General features: G+C 34.8%; 2 protein-coding genes and 1 long non-coding RNA gene across 7 annotated transcripts in view; 1 reads left to right on the top strand and 2 right to left on the bottom strand.

Annotated features, from left to right (window-relative positions):
* Positions 1-11,448, bottom strand: part of LOC117230743 (M-phase inducer phosphatase 1-like) — a 29,887-nt gene extending 18,439 nt beyond the window's left edge. The window contains exons 1-3 of the mRNA XM_033488472.1: positions 11,044-11,448; positions 9,733-10,023; positions 4,414-4,456 (exon numbers count right to left, since the gene is read on the bottom strand). Of these exons, the coding sequence (XP_033344363.1) occupies positions 4,414-4,456; positions 9,733-9,928 (239 nt within the window). The 5' untranslated portion in view covers positions 9,929-10,023; positions 11,044-11,448. The remainder of the gene's footprint in view (positions 1-4,413; positions 4,457-9,732; positions 10,024-11,043) is intronic.
* On the top strand, positions 3,364-4,963 carry LOC117230749. Its single transcript, XR_004492840.1, has 2 exons — positions 3,364-3,709; positions 3,785-4,963. It is a non-coding gene; the product is annotated as an uncharacterized LOC117230749 (long non-coding RNA).
* Positions 11,449-11,558: 110 nt separating the features above from the next.
* On the bottom strand, positions 11,559-20,995 carry LOC117230741 (regulator of G-protein signaling loco). Of its 5 annotated transcripts, XM_033488468.1 has the most exons (15): positions 19,662-20,995; positions 18,946-19,554; positions 17,928-18,566; positions 15,600-15,710; positions 15,296-15,520; positions 14,954-15,192; positions 14,677-14,869; positions 14,214-14,423; positions 13,550-13,826; positions 13,314-13,462; positions 13,143-13,226; positions 12,898-13,042; positions 12,708-12,799; positions 12,270-12,525; positions 11,559-12,203 (listed from the first exon to the last, which is right to left on the bottom strand). In XM_033488468.1, the coding sequence occupies exons 1-15, from the start codon at positions 20,301-20,303 to the stop codon at positions 11,977-11,979; spliced, it is 4,098 nt and encodes a 1,365-aa protein (XP_033344359.1). In that variant the 5' UTR covers positions 20,304-20,995; the 3' UTR covers positions 11,559-11,976. The 5 variants fall into 5 exon arrangements, with proteins under 5 accessions (XP_033344359.1, XP_033344357.1, XP_033344358.1 ...); XM_033488466.1 differs by having other exon boundaries at positions 11,559-12,525; XM_033488467.1 differs by having other exon boundaries at positions 11,559-12,525; positions 14,954-15,174.
* Between the last annotated feature and the right edge of the window lie 411 nt (positions 20,996-21,406).

The following is a 21,406-nucleotide window of genomic DNA, read 5'->3' as shown; positions in this document are numbered from 1 at the left end:
TTTGAAACTAATCCGAAAATGTATATACAAGTTGCGAGACATTTATTGCAAACATTAGAAAAATTAGTATACCTCATAAATAACAGTCTTAAATACACAATTGACGCTAAACATGGTTTCGCTATATACTGTGGCTTGCTGGTACAACGAATAACTGACTGTTCGTATAATTTGGTGATCTTTAGGAATCGCATGCTTTCCATTTACCGGAAAGTAAATATCTTGTAGCTTCTACGTACATTTTCAGATTCCGTTCAAATTTTGTCAATGTAATCGCGACAGCCGTGCCTCGTTACAATGCTAACGAAATAAGACATTTTTCCTGCAATATATACAGAAAAAGTTTCTTCGAATACTTTCGTGAGCCACTGCAACTTCGTCTTGGCCTGTCCCGACCCATCAGCTCTCGCTTCCTCTCGTGTTGTCTTCTTGTCGTCTCGTTTCATCTCATCTCGCCCCCTACCTTGTCAAGGCGTAAACACCATTCCGTTCCCTTTACATTCGTACCCTTAGACCGACGTTGGTATCGCGGCTACCTTTTCCCGCGCTCATTCCTACTTTCCTCGTTGTCTCGTTTCTTCACGCTAACCGGTCGAGTTGCAACGAACGTCCACGCACGTTGTCCGCGCATCCAACGAATCGCGCTTGTTTTTCATTATCTCCGCTTCACCGTTTTAGCCTCCAACCGTTACGACGATCACGGTTCAAATAATCAAACGCGAGTCGGTTGATCGCCGCACACTTTCGACGTCGGACGACTATCTTCGATCTTTTCTTTTCGCCATAATGTTACACGTTCGCTGGTTGAATCTCGTTCTCAAGTACTCGCAATTTGTGACTTCCGTTTATAACATACGATTTTTGTTTATAGGTTAATGATCTTCCTATCTCCCTCTTTCTCTCTGTGATTTAAAGCTGACATCTTTTTCATTTCATCCGCCAGAAAGTACCCATTTATTTGTAAAAATACGTTTTACACCAGTACTGTAGAATATACTAATTTTTTGCTTTATTTACTGTATATTAATCTTTTCACGCTAAATATTCCTGTACATACAAATAGCAGCTCACGGAAGCATTCGTGGACTTGTAAAAACCTTTCCTTTTCTACGAAACATTTCGAAATTTCATTAGCACCGTAACGAGACTCGATTATCACGATTGTATTGGTAAAGTTCGAAACGAATTTGAGAATGAATATAAAAGATACGAGATATTTCGTGCAAGCATATATATATGTGTGTGTAGTCTTCACTGGAATTTTGATTCAAATGGTTCACGATAAGAGCAAATGTCCCAAATTTGCTGTATTTGCATAATTTGCAAATTATGATTTCGCTGTTTTGTAAAGTGGGAAAATTTAAGAAGAATGACAATTAACAAAACGCTTAAATTAGTAAGAAGCTAATAGAAATCTTTGAAACTGCTTGGCAGTCTGTGCACGCCAATAGTTCAATTACTTCTTGTAACGTGGTATGAGAGAAAAATGCGAGACAACCGCACAAAATGATCTGTAGTTCGATAAATGGAATTCTACGGTGGATTTATTCGAAGGAAACTGTATAAATAAAAGGCTCGTGGCATCAATAGCTACGTTCTAACAGCAGGTCCCTCACGGCAACAAAGCAAAATAGACCAAAAGAACGAAACTCGCCGTTTTTCCTTTCGTGGGCTCTTTTCTTCAAGATTTCAGGTAACTATTATCGATCCCTGTGACCGCGAGACACAGGTACTACACAAGATGTTCGACATCTTCTCACACCTACCTGAAGAATCGATTCAAAAAATACTCCAATTGCAATACTCATCGCCAATGACAATTTAGTTTTTCATATATTTTTCAATATATTTATCACGAGTCTTTCAAATTTGTTTCCTTCGTTCTTCGTTCTACTTCGTCGATTCTCTTTTTCTTTTTTTCTTCCTTTGGTTTATTGCACAGTTAATTCGTAAAATCGAAGATAAAGGTTAAGAACGAAGGAGAAGAAAAGAGAGGAAGAGAGAAATTTGGAGGGAAGACTAGGATGGTGGTGGAAAAAAAGCGGGAATGTTGCGGCGATCAGCTGAGAAATATTCCAAAAGAGGCTGGTCGGTCGGCCCTTTCGATAAACCGGTTAGCCTGGCGTGGGGCATCTTGGCGGGAAACCTCCGCCAATGACAGTCCGCTGCTTTATCTCTTTCTCGCTTCTTCCCTTCCTCCTTCCTTCTCTTTTGCTCGTTTGTCTTTCCCCCACCTTCCAGTCGGCTTTCTTAGAAGGAACGCAAAGCATTTGCATTCACGAGGGAGACCACCGCATAGATGCCTGGCCTGTATCGCGTACACGTTTTGTGTCGTTGACGCGTATCTATGAAAAATTCCTCTTCTAACAATTTTGAACAGTTGTTCGTCGAAAGGAAATAATAGCGATAAAACGAGCGAAAACGTGCTTCATGGTAATCTCGATTGGTAAAAGCAAATAACGAATTGTAAATAGATCTCGTTTCGTTGGCAACGTTACTCCTCTTCCCTTTAACAAACTTTTCGGTCGTAGAATATCATATGAGAGTTGGCAATCTACCGTATATTACATTGAATGGTAGATGCCTGTGAATACGTCGAAATACGATATTTCTTTTAAATTTCTGTTACGTACGATAGCTAGTGCCGTCTATGTGTATGTACAGCAGCGTGAAGAATTATTCAGATCAATTCAATCGAGATTTAATTAATTAATTTAATTGAGAAATCATTATCATTTACTTAGGTTGGAGTATTTTTTCAAATTTCTACTCTCGTCCTTGTCAATCGATCTACGTGACTTCAAGCGATTCGAGTCTGTTGAGCGAGATTGTCATCTTATCTGATTATTAATGTCGTATTAGAAATGATTAATGTAAGCTTGTTATACCTAATTAGAAATTTGTGTTCTCAAGTTTCTAAATAAAATCTAACTGTTACTGCTTTCAGCTATATCTTGACTAAAAAGAAAGAACTGTTGCTAGGTTATGTAATACCATCCCAGTTTCGTACTTGCCAATGTCGGTTCCCTAGATCGAGTCAATTTTTTCTGAACTTTGCGCTCGCAGCCATACTTCGTATACGTGATATTTTTATTAGACGTTACTAAGTCACCGTTACAATTTTATTTCATTGTATGCCGAGTTCAATTTGTATGTAATAAAACACACTGTTACGCTGGCTCTGTGCTTATGACATCAACGCAAACTAGTTTCTTACCATCCTTCCGATGAACATAACCTATCCTTTCCGAAGGAAAAGAAATGGTATACTATTTCATATTTTATGATCTCAGACACGATGTATCTCGTTTCTTATCATACTAATCGCAACATGTAAAAATCAAACATTTTTGAATAGTTTTATAGTTACGAGATACGGTGAACGATTAACTGCTATTACAAAATCGCCCAAGACTTCTACAGGGTACTGTACGGAAACGTGATCGGCGGGAGTAAAATTGCTAGAGACTTAGTTCACGTGTGGTCTCTCGTGTAGCAAAGTTGAAACATATACACGAGCCAAACGCACCCGAACCGTCTACGAGCTAAAGTGGGCGGCGTTATTCTTAGCGAGTAGGGATACGATGAACTTGCTTGCCCGAACCGTTTTGCTTGATTTTTTAACGGTCGCGTCACGAGAGCAACGAAGAGAAATATAAAGATAAAATATCGGCTACTGCAGCAGAAACTTGCTGGAATGCGAACAAATGTAAGTAGACGAACTAACGCATGATATAATTTTAACAACAATTTCCGTCTGCTGTTTGTCTAGTTGTTGTAAAAGGAATAGAAGGAGTGCAGAGGGAAGAAGAAGGAAAAGGAGGGGTGGATGATATCGAATAAAGCGTAGGAGCTAGTTGAAGCGTGAAACGGGAAAGAAAACCGACGAGTACGGCGCCGAACGAGATGGATAAGCTTACCAGAAACGGTGGGAACCGGCGAGTGAGGTAGAAAGAGAAAGAAAAGACAAGTGAATCTTCCTGGCGATGAATGGAACTAGAAAATATGAATGGTCTTGGTCAGCGTTTTCGAGCTACAGCGTCAACGCGATATCCAGTATATGAATGTGTACATATTGTCCATTTCAAAATGTTTCAAATGTCGAATAATTTGTAAATGATGCGTTAACACGAAATGTTAATTCTGTTTATACATGGTTGACTTTTTTAAGATGGTCTCGAATAATTCGTAAATGACAAACGAATGCTTTGTCGGTATAACGATACGACGAGAAGACGAAACAAAATGACGAAGGACTTCGGTACATATTGTCAACTTTTTATAAGAAAAAAATATTAATAATAGCGTTACAAATGATGCTACGTTAAGACGTAAAATTTGTAGTACTACGTTTGACGAGTTAATATAAAATGTTACCAGACTATACGAATCGAAGCCAAAAAATACACTCACCGTTTGTTGTTGCTATAACTGGATTGTTCATGGTGATCCAAATCTGGAACTAAATAAAAGATAAGATTAGTTGACGTATAAGAATAAAATACATGTATAGAAAGTTAAATTAAATACTAGATACATATATAAAAATATATATTCTACAAGCATACATTTCTTCATTTTCGATCAGTCGAACGATCTGCAAGCATTCCTTCGTTTGTTAATATCCTAGATAGAAAGAGTTCTTATATTAAACGCTATGATGACCGGATAGTTATATGAGAAAAATATAAGAACATGAAATCGAGCAGTAACGAGTGTATTTTGCGTAAAAGGTAAAAGAAAAGGTGACCGCAATACGAAAATAGGGTCGCTAGAAGACCGGAACGCCTTTCCTCCTTATTGCGTTCACTGTACAGCATTTCCGCAGGAAGTTGGTGCAGTGTCTGTGACGAGTTCGTTCGTTTTACTGGTTACCAACTTCTTACTAGTACATTTATCCTTTTGACTATTATTTATAAACAAAGTATATCTTCTACTTATAAATAATCTATACTATATCATATCTATACTATATCTTTTATAAATAAAGCAAGTCTTCTTATATAAAATATTCTAAATGATTTGTTTATAATACACTATTTACTTAAGGAAAGAGAAAGAAAAAGAAAAGAGGAATATTCTGTTCTGACATACTATCTTTATTCCACCTCTTCGAGTTAACTCAGGTAGTATGTTTTTTCTTCATTAACGATTCTTTTCATCTTGTCTTTCCTTTTCCTGCGATGGCACGGTTAAGGTGGTTACGGTTACGGTGGTTACGGTTACGGTTGACGCTATGCGGATACGGTTACGAAAATGAATAACTCTTTTTTCGCGACTGACCAGTCTTGTCACTGCACCAGCTTACATCAGAATCGTCAAACAGATTGCGAGGCAAGCGAAAGACTACAAAGAAAAAGCAAGAGAGAACAACCGTTCCTCTACTACTGGACAAGACTGTATCGTGGCCAGTAGCGAGTAAAAATATTGGTACAGGACAATTCTCTTTCTCAAGTCTCGTGTAAATTTCTTTGAAGGATGTGATCCTTCGCTAATCTTTTTTGTAAATTACCAAGTTTTAATGGATTTGTGGTTTAATTTCTTTAGTACAGATTTTATACTTTAGTCGTCGCTGCTGTTAAAAGGGAAAAAATGCTGAAGGTTTCGAAGATGAGACTTAAGCTGAAACATGGAAAGATCTAACATGGACCGTTGGACCGCGTAAAAAACGACGCTGGTTAAATATACACCACATCACCAAGGAGAAAAGGATGAGGGAGAGACTTTAGGGTGGAACTGCATTTGTACATGTTCATGTCGACTTTTCGAATAACCGTCCTCCTACTAAAATCTATTTTCGACGTGAATATCTGTGTTCTATAAATAAAGAATAAATACAAACTACTAGCGGAGGTGCTGTCACAGTCACGCGGACCAGACTAGCGAGATTAGGATGCAGATGTCGAACGTATGTTCCGTAATCATTAGAATCGTACGTGCACACATCTATGAGAGTATACAGGCCTGTACATGCTACCGATCGATATCGTATCAATAAAATTCAATCAAATAAAAATCGAATTTAGACAAACGTCTGAACTAAATGATTATCGCGCATTGTTCAATATAGTTAATGTTTAGCTGTTTATCCACTGTTATTTGTATTTGAAATATAAAATAATACGTTAAAAATAATTGTTGAGTAAGAAGGAATTGGCTGGTGTTAAAGCAGATGGAATAGAATGATTGTGCAAACGTAATGGTGGTCATCTGACCCAAATTATAATAGAAACTTATCGCAAGTAGTCCGAGCTACGTACAGTTTATTCATATCTCTTAGCATTTCTATTTGGAATGAAGATTATAGGAGGGAAAACAAGACAAGTCAATATTTCTCAATTTTCTGACTGACCACTTGGTAACCAAAAGAGTGACTTATCGTTACTTGCATTGAAAAATCACTCGCCATGCGCAAAGACATATTACGTTTAAAAAAACAGGCAAAAAGTCCAAGAAATTTTACATAAAACCACAGAATAATTATACAATTACGATAGCCACAAATAATATACAACTAGTTACAAGTGTATTGGACTTTAAAATTCCTCTGTGTAGCCTCCAAATATTAAGAAATCGTTAAATTAGAACATACTCGTTGGTGTCCGAAGTAGACGTAGCAGAATAATCGTGCAAACATAATGAAACGGTGTATGGTCGCAGAGTCTAACCGTTTTCATCCAACAGACTGTCTTCGAGTCGATAACCGAAAGAAAAGCCTACGACAATGTACGGTGGCACGAGCCAAGTGGAGGGTTGGGGTTGCAACGCGTTTCACTCGGGTACCCACCATTCGTACACTCGCGTACGTTCGTATATTCGTTCAACGATGGTAAGCATTCGACTACACACTGCCAGGTGGTGACTGTCGTCCCATGTGTGCTCATATGTCTGCCCCCTGAGCCCTTACCTTCCCCTAGTGGGGTAAGTACCGACCCCTTGGAATACCAGGAGACACCAGAGGCACACGTTAGCGCCCCATCGTTTTCCTGCGTTCAACGCTCTAGTACCCGACTACACCTAATTGCTCCCGTTGTTCCTACCGTGGATCATATATTCTCTGTCTCACCCCTTCTCTTTCCATTTTCCTCATCCTTTCACTTCTCATCCATTTTCTTTCCTTTGGTGCAACCTCATTTTTTTGTCCTATTAAGAAAAATAATAATTATCCAAACTATAGAGAAAGCTAGTATATTTGTATTGTGTTTATATAAGCGCATATCTCAGCTTATCTATGCTCATTGCAACCGTAATACGTTATACATTATACACTTAAGCGCACAGGTTCTCTACGCTGTGGTAGCGTTCATACAACTTGTACAATTTCGTTGATGAGAAAAAATTCGACGGTTGACCAGTAGAAGCATCGATCGGTTAGCAAAAAAACGACAGGAGATATATATAGGGTGCGGACTACCCTCGCCAACTGGATATCACCGAATCCGATTGTAATTTTTATAAATAGTCGCATGATGAATATGAAATATTTCATTTTCCTAATATTCCTCTAACGTGTAGGCTCCTTCAATATTGATACTCTTTCTTTAAACACACAATTTTATTTTGCTTCTATTTCTATTCTATTTAAATAATAGAATTATTTTACAATGAATAAAAGGATGAACAAATTGGATAGCCAAATACATAACAAACGAATAAATAGAAGCTACTAAGAAATAAGTCACGAATGGACTGAAATGGAATGAAAGACTTATATATCGCTCGTTTACCACACAGGTGCAACCCATTGCACCATGACCGTCATCGAACCGTCAACCGGTATCGAACTGGAACGTTTCGTACGTTTACAAAGTGACGCAAAATTATTGCAAAATTAAAGATTATCGCAAAACAATTTCCGGTAACATGAGATAATTTTGCTTATTAATCGTACATTCTTACTCACTCCTCTTCTCAACGACCTTCGATGAATAACATACTTGAAAAGAGGGTAGCACAGGTAATAAGGGAAACCCCTACCTATGGTTGCTTGAAGATTTGAGAGAATTAACAACGTGCTTTATTATCTGTGCTCGCATTGCCTTATGTGTACAATTGTTGTACAATTGATCCAATATTATTAGTGAAATGTGTACAAATATTTTGTAACAAATTACAAATTGACAGTACCAATAGATTCTCTCACATAATTAGAACATGTTTGATAATAAAACACATGAAAATTTACGATCAAATTTTACAAATTACAAATAATCCAATAATCGTATTTGACATACAGTTACAAAATTATAGCTTACTTCTATAACCTACAACTTGTCACTTAACAATTCATTGATAGTATCAATTAGTGCAGAAGTATTCTGGTCGTTGCCCTTTTGTTTACTATACGATACTAATGAAAAAAGGAAACCTTAAAAACACAGCAAGTAAATAGAGGGAAAAAAGACGGACTATACGTTAAATAGATATTTCTGATAACGTGTGTGATTATACAGGCGCGTGCATCAGCGCGTAATATATGATAAAGCACAAATGGCGATTAAACAAAGATCACCGTTCAGGGAATAACACAGCTGCTAACGAAATACGTTTCACCGCGCTCTTGCTTTTCCGCATCGCGAGTAGCGATAAACGTCTGTTTCCAACGTTCCGAACTGTCTCAAACGCTAACGCATCTTTACCATAACTACGGAACGAACAATAAAAGCAAATGTCAAATTAAAATATTCGCATAGATGTAAAGTCGATGAAGAAGAAAAAAAGTGGAGCGGAGAAGCAAAAAAAGATTATAGGAAGGGAAGGACGACGTGGACGTATGGAGTGAAAGAAATTAAAGAAGCAGGGGAAAGAAGAGAGAAAATGACGAAGAGATGGTAAAGGGCTTCGAGAATCTATAAGGGCCTATAAGGTGTGAGGGGTATCTCAGGTTTTTGTATTCTCGAGGGTTTCGGTGTATTAGCATTTCTCGTGGAGCCGGTAAGGCAGGTCTTGCAATCTGAACCTCCAAGTTTTGATCGGCAACCTTTAACGGTTATAAACCGAATTACTAATCAGACTTTTTTTGTCAACCCAAACAGCTTTCCTTCTGATCAAAGAAGTCAGTCGTTTCGTATTGGTTCACCATTAGTTCTACCGGACGAATTTTTGTTTCAAAATAAACGGAAAATTAAATGTATATGAGAACATTACTTATGTATTGAAGCAATCATTGCAAATTGCTCTGCATTAATTCGCTGTTTGCACAAAATAACGTATTTATTCCGTTATTCTCGTTCCAACGTGAATAGCTTATTTCATATCCCCACCACGTTCCTCTTTACCCCCACTCCATTCCACCTTAATCACACTCCCCTCCACTTGCAGTTTTCTCTACACAACTTCAACATTTTTTTTATTGTCGATAATTAACCAAATATGAGTAACTTATGAAGCAGAAATGAAACTTAACTCATAATTGCTATGGTGGTCATTTTTGTAAATAGAAATGTTTAGAAACTTATAAAAAGTAGTATTGCAGGTAATTCGGGTAATACATCGCTATATAGTCGTTAAGTAATACGTTAATTAACTACGTAGTGCTAGGAGAGGGTATTTTCCAAATTATCGTGAAAATGAAAATTACTACGGTTTTATAGCTCCCAGCTTATTAATTATGCGTTGGAAACACGTGTATACGAGAAATTATTCTTTACACAAATCTGATAACTAAAATATGCCGATGTATTTTTTGAGACACTGTACTGTTGTAGTTTTGCAAGTATTCATTTTGCTTACCTACTACATTCTCATCGATTACATTGTTCTTGCAATTCGAATAATTGCGCGGTGAGAGCGCGGAGTTCATCAAGCTACGAATAATTCCGGAAATCGGTGACACGAATGTTGCTGTTTGCTCTTGACGTTTGTCCGGTGAACATTCGTCTATTTCAGTAATGCAGGATAATACTGACACGCGTTTATAACCAGACATCGTATCTCTTGTGCGTCCAATTTTTTCAACACTTTCAATGCGTCTAAACCAATAGGTTTTATGTGCCCTTACAAGGACTACGAATCAAAAATAATCTGCAAACGGAAATATAGAAGAGATGTATATAGAATCTACGTGAGAATTTGAAGAAATACGAATTTAATGATAAAATGGTAAATAATGAAGGGCGAAGAACGAACTCAATATTATATTCTAAATGTTAACATTATTAAATTACATATAATATAATATTATTAAAGCGAAATATTTTGTAATTATTTACTTTGTTCTCTCAGTCTAAATAGCTATCCAATCAAACTTTCGAATAAAAACTGTTTTACGAGTTAATGTGCAGTATCTTGTGAATCTTTCTTATACTTAACCTGCAATTAGAATTAGAAGCAATTAATTAAACGTTTATCTCTTATCAGTCGTAAATGTCAAATCTGACCGATATCAACAATAAAAGGTTTCAGTATCTTACTTTTTACCTCTTTAATAACACACCTATGAGCCTAATTATTCAATCTCGAACGCATCGAAAAACACTTTGACAATAAAAGATTTGAACAGAGCAACGCACGTGTTCCCCTTGCTTACTTCGTCGATACTTTTAATACGTATAATATAATAGAGAATATAATATTAAATTTCACTAATTATATATAACTTTTTTGTATTGTAATTATTTGATACACGGAACGAATTATAAAAGATAAAATCTTCAAAAAGTAAAAGCTAGAAGTCAGAAATTTTGAGAAATTTCGTAATAGTAAAATAGTTTTCACACTATCGATACAAAATGTGTTCCATTGTATTTTTAATTTAATAGTTTAATTATTCTTATATACACGCTACATTATATCTCATTTATAATCATTGAATGACAGAGAATCGTCTTTGAACAGTAACAGAACGAATGGAACAAAGGATAAGAATCGGATAGCGTATTTACACTGTGTAGGGTTAGGTGATAATAACATTAAATAATTTAAGATGATTTCTTATTATCTTTTATAGGACGAAACATTCTGCTTTAATAGTAACTAAGTAATATTTAAAGGAAATAAAATAATCTGTAAATATATCTTTAAATTAATCTTTCAGTTACTTACCTTTCTTTGATCAGACTTTATTTACAAGACTTTTGTACAAAAGTTTCCAACTTGAAATATTGAAAAATCAAGTTCTTTACACTTTGTACTAATTAACTGTAACGATTCTCTTTTAACATGGTAGAACAACATATCAAAAACTAACGTCAGATACATACATAATTTCGCTGGTCGAAACACGATAATCAAATCGAACTTCGTTGACTCGTATATCGAGCTAAACAAACTGACAATGATGACAAGCCCGCGTAAATATATTATCATTGCATATAACGCCACCTACAAAAGCGCAAGGAAATAAATCAAGAAATCAAAAGTACAAAGGAGACAGAAAACCGTTGAACACATGTTCCTATGTGCGCCGAACATAAATTTACATGATTATGAAAATTTTCCTCCGCTATTTGTATCGGAATAAATATCGAATTAACACAGAAACAAAAGAAACGCTTCTATAAAACAAAGTTTATATAATTTATTTAATGTGCATAAAATCTCAAATATTTTTTCCATCGTTTACGTATAACAATATTCATTCGCTATAAATTACAATAATAAAATATATGTCCTGTATAACCAGGAGAGTAACAGCTGTACTGTAAAAACATCATAAATAAGTTTAGACTAAAATTTTTTTTATGATTAAAAATACGTTGTGAATATCGTTAGAATAAAGGCATCTTTGAGGATCGGGCACCTTACCACCGATCGAGGCGAAGTGGTATGATACAAGATCATAATCGTAATGGTAATAAGTTCTGAATAATACTACAAATACAAACTTTTTCGCCTTATTACCATTTTGCCTCAAATATGTAGCAATGCATATGATACATACAAAATTGATTAGAAAGCACTTTCGCTCATTTTGTGGTATATTTTATGTATTCTAGATACAAAAATATGTGAATGTCGTTTCCCTAATGCAATACGTTATAAAATATTTTTCCGAGTAAATTCGGTTGGACTTAAAGAAACGGCACAATTTGACTTTGGTAAAGATTTCGAAGACATGATATACCCACTTTTTGTTGCGCATGTTACAAGATTTTTTGGCTTCGGCGGAAGGGGTGGAGGTTTCGATGATTTCATTACACTTAACGAGTTGACTTGAGTATCGAAAGAATCCAAAGCAGTATTTCGTGAGCAAGATCCATTCTCTACAACGGTCCGATCTCCGTCCGTCAAAGTTGTATCTAATATGAACGAACTATCTGATGACTTACTCTGCAATTCCTTTCCAGTAGCCAATACATGGAATCGTTTATCAAGATCTCCATTCTTTGTTGAAGCCAATGTCGTCGTTGCGGTTGATGTTGTTGTTATAGGTGTTGCTGTTGTTGTCGTATTTTGATCATGTCCGCCACAGTTTTGCCGTTCGTGAATCGAACTGTAAAACTTGGCATTTGCTTCGCAATTGGTAGATATTATCCTAGGTCTTCGAACTTTGTTGCGATCCGTCGGCTTACCATTTTCCTTGTTCTGATCAGTAATTTCATAGCTTTAAGGGTCGAAACGCAACGCATAATAAAAATTTCAAAAATGAAATGTATTTAAAAACGTTACTACGATAACTGACAATATGCTTTATGAAAATGTTTGGTACCATTAAAAAAATACGCATTATTATACCCCAGAGCATATAAGTTTCGTTTTTTGTTTACCTTTAAAAAGTCTGGCAATTCAAAATTGATCTCTGTGCCTCTCTGATCTTCTAATCTAGATCTTTGTGCGCGTTTTAAACCTTCGTATAAATCTATAAATATAAATATAAATATTATCCTATACTTGGATAAAGATATTTCTAATTTTATTATTAGCAATACTATTCTCGTACTATGATATATAATTTACCTTCGCCATCGAATTTTCCCGGTAATTGCAGTTTTACCCCGTTCCGCCATTTTGCTATTAAAGGAGGATGAGATTTGGCAGTTTCTTCGGAGACATAATCGTTCGCATTGCTTTTTTCGTTCATATTACATTTAGGCTTCCCTCCCTTTAACATTAAAATATATGGATATATAAAAATCGATCTTCCAAAGCAACATGTACACTGAATGTAAGTAGACATATAAAATAACAGACATCTACCATACCTTCTTTTTTCCATGCATTGTAGAATCTCGAAGAAAAAATTTACTCGGCAAGATAGAGGAACCCTCAGAACGTTGATCGTCGGACTATATCCCAGAAAATAAAATAACCCATAAATAAAAAAGCAATTAATTTTTTCAGATAATTATTTAGATAAATAAAACATTTCTTACCTTACATGAACCATCATTGTAATGATATTTACTCGCGCCTTTGCCCACCAAAAGCTCTTCAAATACTCTATTTGTGATTTCGTCTAGAGTGGATTGAGAATTTGATCCATCATGAGTGTATTTAACTGTGGTTAATTCTTTCTGTGGATCTACAAAAATGTTTCCCCTCAAATTATTTCAACAGTTAATGTTTTACCAATTTCTTGTAGCTTATTATATCCTAACATTTTTATTACCTTGATCCTTTATGTTGGTCAAAATTAGCCTCGCAGGAGCATCAATAGCCTGTACATCTGTACAAACACGGTGGTTTTCACTCCATACAGTAATAGTTTCTAAATTAAAACCATACTTATTTAGAAGTGGCCTTAGTACATCTTTAAGAGTTCTGCCTTTATGTGCAATCACAGTTATTACTCGACGGGAAGGTAGATCGACTTTCAGTATTTTCGTTGGTACAACTTCCACTTCTTGACCAGCCAGTACCGATGATGGATATTTTGTATCTATAGTCTGAAAACACAAGAAATTTTTTATCATTTTCAAATATTAATACTGTATAGGTAATAACAAGTACAACGAATATTCGTTTCGATTGGACTGTTTATACTAGATTATAAATTATACGTGTACGGCATACATAAAATACGTATATTTTACATCAAGTTTAATGCAAATGTGCCCAACTACAAAAGCTACACCAGAAATGCATGCATAACAATTCTCATAAAACAACAATCTCCTACAATCGTTATACCATTCAACCTTATCATTTCATTCAATCAGACTATGTGCAAGAAAGAAGCGTGTCCCATACATGTTTAACATCAACAAATTATTTTATTAGTTTCGAGCGATAATTTTAAAAGGTGCATTAAATAAATACAAGAGATCACAAACCTCATCTGTAGCAAGGATTAGAACGTCATAGTTAGAATATCGAAGAGCTCTTTTATCAAGGAGGCGTGTAACCACATCTTTAATACTCTCCATTTGGCTAGTTGGCACAACCGTAGTCGATCCATCGGGTAATATTACCCGACATAACCCGGTACATTTGGCACGAACTTCTTTCGTTTCATTCGACTGTCCTTCGTAGGACGATAAAGACTACAAGTTATACATACAACTTTTGTAGATTCGAAATTAAATGTGTGCTTAATAACACTAACATTAGCTTTCAACAAACATCTGCACATAGTTGCAATACCAAAATATCTACTACACACTTGCATTACAAGTAAAACTAACACATACAATGGTTATACTTGCCTTCGATACAATTGCTTTACCAAACAAAATAGTTTCTAAGTTTATTTTTAATTACAATGTACAATGTAAGAGAAAAAGAAAGAATACTTACATGTTTGTGGAATGATTGTCTTAATGCCAAATCCCATGATGCTAATGAAGACCTGCTGCTAGATATAGAAATACTGTCGTCGTTGTTATTACCTTCTGCTTCTCTTTTCATAGTTGTAAAGCTCTTATATATGGTCTCATTTCTATTAGGGCCTTTATTATATTCAGATTCCCCACGATCTTTTGATTTAGATCTAAAAAGACATTACTATGACGAATATACACTGATAACATTTGTTTTCAATTAGTATTTATTAAATACTATTTATTATCAGTACCTGTTTTTTCTATTCCATGGAAGAATAGATTTTCTACATCGATCTTCTGCATCTGAGTGACTCTTCTTTAGCTTTACACTAGGAGAACTGGTAAGATTTAAATCACAATCTTCTACTCCAGTTATGGAATTTCCTGTTTCTACACAACGACGATATAAATCAGATCTTAAAAATCTCGGATAACTATCAAACTTCATTAGATTAAAAACCTGTTTTTGAGCCTGAAAATAAAATACAAACTAACGATTTCTATTAATACAGAACAACTAATATAATATTAATAATGGTAATAAACACAATTGCAGAATTGAACAGAAGAATAAAAAAACATGTCATGAACACCTGTAAGAAAAGGTCAGCAGGTGCTTCACTAAGAAGTTCTTGCGTTATTTGGCCAGTTGCATGGCTATCAACGTTTACAGGTTCAGCTGCTGTAGTAGACAAATGACGTTGGTAAATTTGATTTGCCAACTTACGTCTTGTAGTAACATCTTTAGTATCTTTGTATCTCTCACAAGCAGCCCAAAAGTAGATATTTTCATGGCTAAATTCTTTTTTTAGAAACTCCTAAATTATGAAAAGAAAAAAGGTATTAGAAAAATATGCAATGTGTATTTATTTAGTGAAAATAAAATTTCATTCTTACCGCAAATGTTTGTAAACCTTTTGGATCTTCTAGTAATTTTTCAAAACCATTGGCCCATGCATGTATGTTTTTACAATCGGTATTCTTATCGCATAATTGTGTACTACCGTGCTGTGTGAAAGAAGCATTAAAAAAAATTATATTTTATTGATAACGTCGTTAAATGGGATTAAACGAGTCATAGGGGAAACGATCAAGCGCGTGCGCCTTCAGCCTTATACGAACGTTACGAATATTACGATTATTATATACGACTATTGCAAACATAACAAATATTACAAATATTGGTTAAGAATAAATCAAGGAACAAAAAGAACGGTATGCAATCACTAACTTTATATGGTCTTTAATAATTGTTATTATATAACATTTAATTTACTTGTCAATAGAACTTCATGGTCTTTTATACATTAACTCCAATTCGTATAATAGTCCGTCTAATCCATTGTACTACAGCTATAATTAAGCAACTGTATATAAGTCGTTTTAAGAACTTTAAATATTTATAATTATAAATTCAAAATAAAGAAAGAGAGAGAACTACTAAAACAAGAAAAGCTAACATAAAAACGAAAAATACTTATAATTCTACGTAATAATAAATAATTCTTAATACATCTATTTCCTCCCTGTTTCGTAACATTCCCGACAACAAAAATATATAACCATAAATATCTGAGTCACTTATTTAATATATATCAATCGTTGATAAGATTTGAACAAGTACATCATAATCACAAATAATTGAAATAGAATTAAGGAAAATATAATTATAAAAAGATTTAAGAGGGCGCGAAAATATCATTAATTTCAATTATTAGAACGATAACAATACGTATCGGTGTAACAGTATAACGTATCGACGTAACATATCGATTTGACGTTGTCGACTATTGATCATAGATCAAATCATTAAAATTTCATTTTCTGTCCTGATTTATAAAATAACAATAGCGAGAATGCTCTTCGATTTCACTTTGTCACTTCTTTAATGTAAACAACTGATTAACTTTGAAAAAATAAAGAACGTCGAACTAGAATCCATTAGATGATCTCCTAGTAATTCCATAAAATATTGACCGTGTCGTACATACCGATTTCACCACGGTATCCATGTCGTGATCGAAGATCGTATTCCTTCGTGTACACACGTAACGATCCCATTTATCGAAGGAAAAATAAAAATACTTATATAAACATAATACAGTCAAGGAAATAATTTTCTTTGGTATTAACTATCAAAACAAGATTGTGGTATGCTCGTAATAATAAGGGCTCCGCCCAACTGCAGCGATGCACCCGTTGACAATTATGATTCCGCACACGGTGTCTGTTCAACTCAATGGTCAGCCGAACACGACGTATACCGACAGAACCGACACGATCGACCGATCGATTTCTTACAATCGAACCGATAATTTACACGAACGATTATTCAATTACTTATTGTAAATAATTAATTCAACGATGATTCTATAGTAATCAACATTGTAACTATTGCACGACAGCGTCACGTTCATTTTGTGTGTAACATGTCACTCTCATGTGCACTACCGCTACGGGTATATTCGCTCGTACTTCATTTCCTTCTCTTTCTCTTTCCCTCTCCTTTCCAAGTTCCAAGCTCAGTCGGTCGGTCGGTTTATCCGTCGGTACCTTCATTTATTCATACTAAATATATCTTCTTTGCTACTTCTATCTACTTATTCGATTTCTTTCGTAAAATTATTTTCGTTATTTCATCCAAAAATTGTACTATCGAATTGAACTATCGAACCGAAATATGATACTCTAATTCCCATCATTCTCTCTTTTTCTCTTCTTCTTTCGCTTGCTCACTCGCTCACACATACTCTCACACTCGTGCATTATCTCGCTCACTTATTCATAGAACTCACTCATTTACTCGTGCTTCCCCTCTGTTCTCATATTTCTTTTTCCTTATTTGCAATTTCAGGCATTATTCTTTCATTTAATGCAAATATTTAAATTTTGTCTTCCTTTTTCATTATATTTGTATCCCACTTATTGCAATAATCTCAAATTGTAAATTGATAACTCATTTAAGAACCAATTAATCTTCCGTGTATAACGTAAGACGTTTATGCCCCCAATGAGAACAATATCGGACCCGGTATTTGAGATAAATATTCCATTTTGAAACTTATTGGATATTGTAATAGAAATGTTATAATAAGTATCCATTAACTTTCTTAGATTTTTTGAAAACCCGAAACACGATCCCAAACACGATCTGATCCTGAATCTCCCACATTGTAGACCGCGTTAGCAAAAGTAAGTATTGGAAATAATAAATATAAATCTTACCAGACAGATATTCTGCGCACAGGTCCCAACGTTTCTAATTTCTTGCAAGCTTCCCCAAGGACGTGAATTATCCGATTTATCTGAATAAGTTTGGCACAGTGGTCGAACGTAATCCATGCTTGTATTAAGGTCTTCAAAACTATGCACTAAAGATTTGGAAATACCAGAAAAAACTTTCGGGCTAAACTTGTCTGGTACGTCGATTTCTTTTGATTCCGCTAGTCTCGTAAGTGCCAACAATTGCGATTGCGACTTAATTGCGGCATCACCGGGCGTCTCAACAGGATCTTTTAAACCGTGCAGCATTGCGGTGGTGCAAACGGACACAAGAGAGCCAACGGACGAACTAAGCAACCCCTGCTTAACTGTTGAAGCAGATGGCAATGGACAGGTGGGCAAGTCCCCCCTCTTCGTTCCCTTTTGTATGTCGGAATTCATGTCGGAATTTTCTATCGCTTCCGAACACGTACTTATGCCATTGCAAAAATCATTAAACATCACACTTTCACGAGGCAATTCCAGACTATCTTTGCTCAATTTATTTGTCTCGTTCCAGCATGTTTTCGATACAGCTCGTACCGTTAATCTCAAATCTACAGCTTCGTTACCGTATGATCTTGACGAATATTCACACGCATCCTAAACATATATCATGTTACTTAGAAGCAGATCTTTATTTATTAAGTAAAATGAAAACTGTTCAATTTAGAATAGTTATGAAAATAGTTTAAACTATCATATATTTTAAGTATTTTTTTTTTATAACCACAATGGATTGAATAATACCCATATTACAATCATTAAAATTTCTTTAGAACTCAGATAGATAAAATGACAAAATGTAACAGGTGTATCCATGAAAAACTTTATATTTTAAATAACAAAAAAAGGACTACATACATTTCAATATATATTTACTAAGTAACAAATATTATAGAATAGTGTTATTACAATGTAAATCCTACAATCCATTTAATATTAACTGAGTTAACTACTATGAGCATTTTAATCAACATACCCTATATTCCAAAGTTGGACATCTTCTTCGGGGAATATTTTGTACGATATTTTTATCTGATCGACTTGTACAATCATCCTTATAGCCAATTCCAGAATCACTATTACTCGAATGAGCTGTTGATGTACTTATATTGCTTGGTTGCGGAGAAGCAGTTTCTTGATGTCTCCTCATTTCATTATATGGATTTGTGTCAGTAGCTGTTGAATCTGATATGTACAAAGTTTGTATAGCACCAATCAGACCATTGCAACTGTCTGGAAATTCCTGACATACATTTAGTTCAGAAGTTTTGGTGCATGTAAAACCAAATATATTGCACACACTAGAATGTACTATATGATCAATTAATTTATAGTATATTGTAAAAACATGGCAGGAATTGGAAACAATATTTTCTTTATCTTTAACAGATTTAGTTAATATCCCAAAATATTGTTTATCTTGTTCAGAAAAGGAATTACAAAATATTATTCTATAGGATGGATATTCTGCTATAACACGATTTTCTGAATTGGTGAGTTTTATATTTGCTACATGTATTGTTAACAATACTGTGGTTGGATTTCTTTTCTCAGCTTTCAACCGTTTGATGCATTTTCTCAATACCTAGAAGAATAAATATGAATTAGTAAAATCATATTAGATCAAATTCAAGGATAACTTAGTGTTTATACAGAATTAAGAGATAGTAATGATAGTGTTATCAAAATTACCTGCATCATACAAGACGGATGCAATTGATTTGGAATATCTATAGTTCCGAGGTAACCAACAACTGTTCTATGCACTATTTTCTCAGAATCTCTTTTATGAGATGCTGGCGGTGGTGGTGGTGGAAGAGGACTAGACATATCCCAGTGATAATGTAAATTACAGTAAGTTCCATGGTTTTGCAATTCAGGTGGTGTTTTTCCTGCTACATCAAACATAGCACCACTTTGTAAATCTCGCACAACTTTGGCAACTCTACATTGTAATTGTAGCGCTCCCATATTACTTGCACGAGGTTTATGAATATATTTGGGCTTGCAGCGTACTGCTGTTACTCCTTCTTCGTCAGAGGAATCAGAATAATAATTTTCAGCTATTTGCAACTTTAAAATACCCTTTGAACGACCAATTAATTGCACAACATCGTCATGGGGCAGTTTGCTAACATTGTGGCCATTAACAGATACTAAATAATCGCCGGCTCGTAATCCAGCGATATCCGCTGGACTTCCTGGAACGATGCAGCTCAATATGCAAGGTTGTTGTCCCGAGATCGTAAAGCCAAATCCCTTCATTCCACGCAATACCTCGACTGCCCTTACACCGTAATTCACTCGCTTTTTCTTTTTTCTGTTTTGGTGCATTCTTAGATTTTCTTTTCATCAATTCATACAAGTTTCAATTTATCTTTCTAATTTGTCAATCAAAGACTATCGTTCACCTAACACTTTCACGATCCAAAAAAACTCCCGAATCATCTTTCCCTAAATTCCATCAGTTTCTTTTAATTCTTTCAAAGAATAAGTGAAAATATGAAAGTTGAATTATTTTTTTATTCTATCACTCGATCGACTCTAACTAATCATCTATAGAGGATCTATAATCAATTTCTATTTGAAATCGATTTTCGACCGTTTACGCTTGCGGTTCGTGACGGCGTTCTTTCTGCGCTTTTGCACCTCTTTCTCTCACACTCTATTACTTACTGCATCACTAAAATTTAAAACACAATTTTTCAAAATTTTTTTACTTGTGTATGTAGCATCCTATCTTTGTTATTACCATTGAAATATGTACTAGTATTTATCTCATACATCTAAACACACGAACAACTATAAAATGTTTTGGCAATCTCATTATTCTTTTTCTTTTACTTCTATCCTTTCACTCCCTCCACTTTTCTTTCATTTACATCATTGTTTGTACCTATATTCATCGATCCATACACTTCCGGTATACAAATGCACATTCTACTAGAAATTTCATAACGAAACACTTTCTTTCTTCGTATGGAATCCTATTTTCGTACAACAAAAATTCTAGTGGTGGTAAAACCTTGTATGCCTCCCAAGTAATTTTATAGCGTTTTCTTTCCACTTTTATATGCCGATAATAAAAATAAAAAACTGTTATGCAAAGTGAAATAAACTTTCTTCATTATTCATTTTTTTCTTTAAATTCAATTCCATTTCGTCATGTGTGACCCATTCAATTTACATACTCATTCATGTATACGTGAATGTATGTAATAGTAAAAAATTAACCGAGTACACGCGTACTAGACAAATTTTCAAATTCGATTTTCTCGAAAATGAGCCTTCAGAGGCTCAACAAATTGTATTCTACATTCTCGACTTAATTTTGCATGTGGAATAACCTCTTATCGATTATCTACTTCTGTCTAGCCATGAATTAAGCAAATGTAGGTATACTTCGCAAATTTTTAAACTTGATTCGAAAAGAAATT

This window comes from Bombus vosnesenskii, unplaced genomic scaffold (assembly GCF_011952255.1).
Source record: "Bombus vosnesenskii isolate JDL3184/JDL3185 unplaced genomic scaffold, Bvos_JDL3184-5_v1.1 scf7180000013267, whole genome shotgun sequence".
NCBI classification, from domain to species: domain Eukaryota; kingdom Metazoa; phylum Arthropoda; class Insecta; order Hymenoptera; family Apidae; genus Bombus; species Bombus vosnesenskii.
Note: the sequence above shows the minus strand (reverse complement) of the source record. Positions and strands in the feature narration are given on the sequence as shown.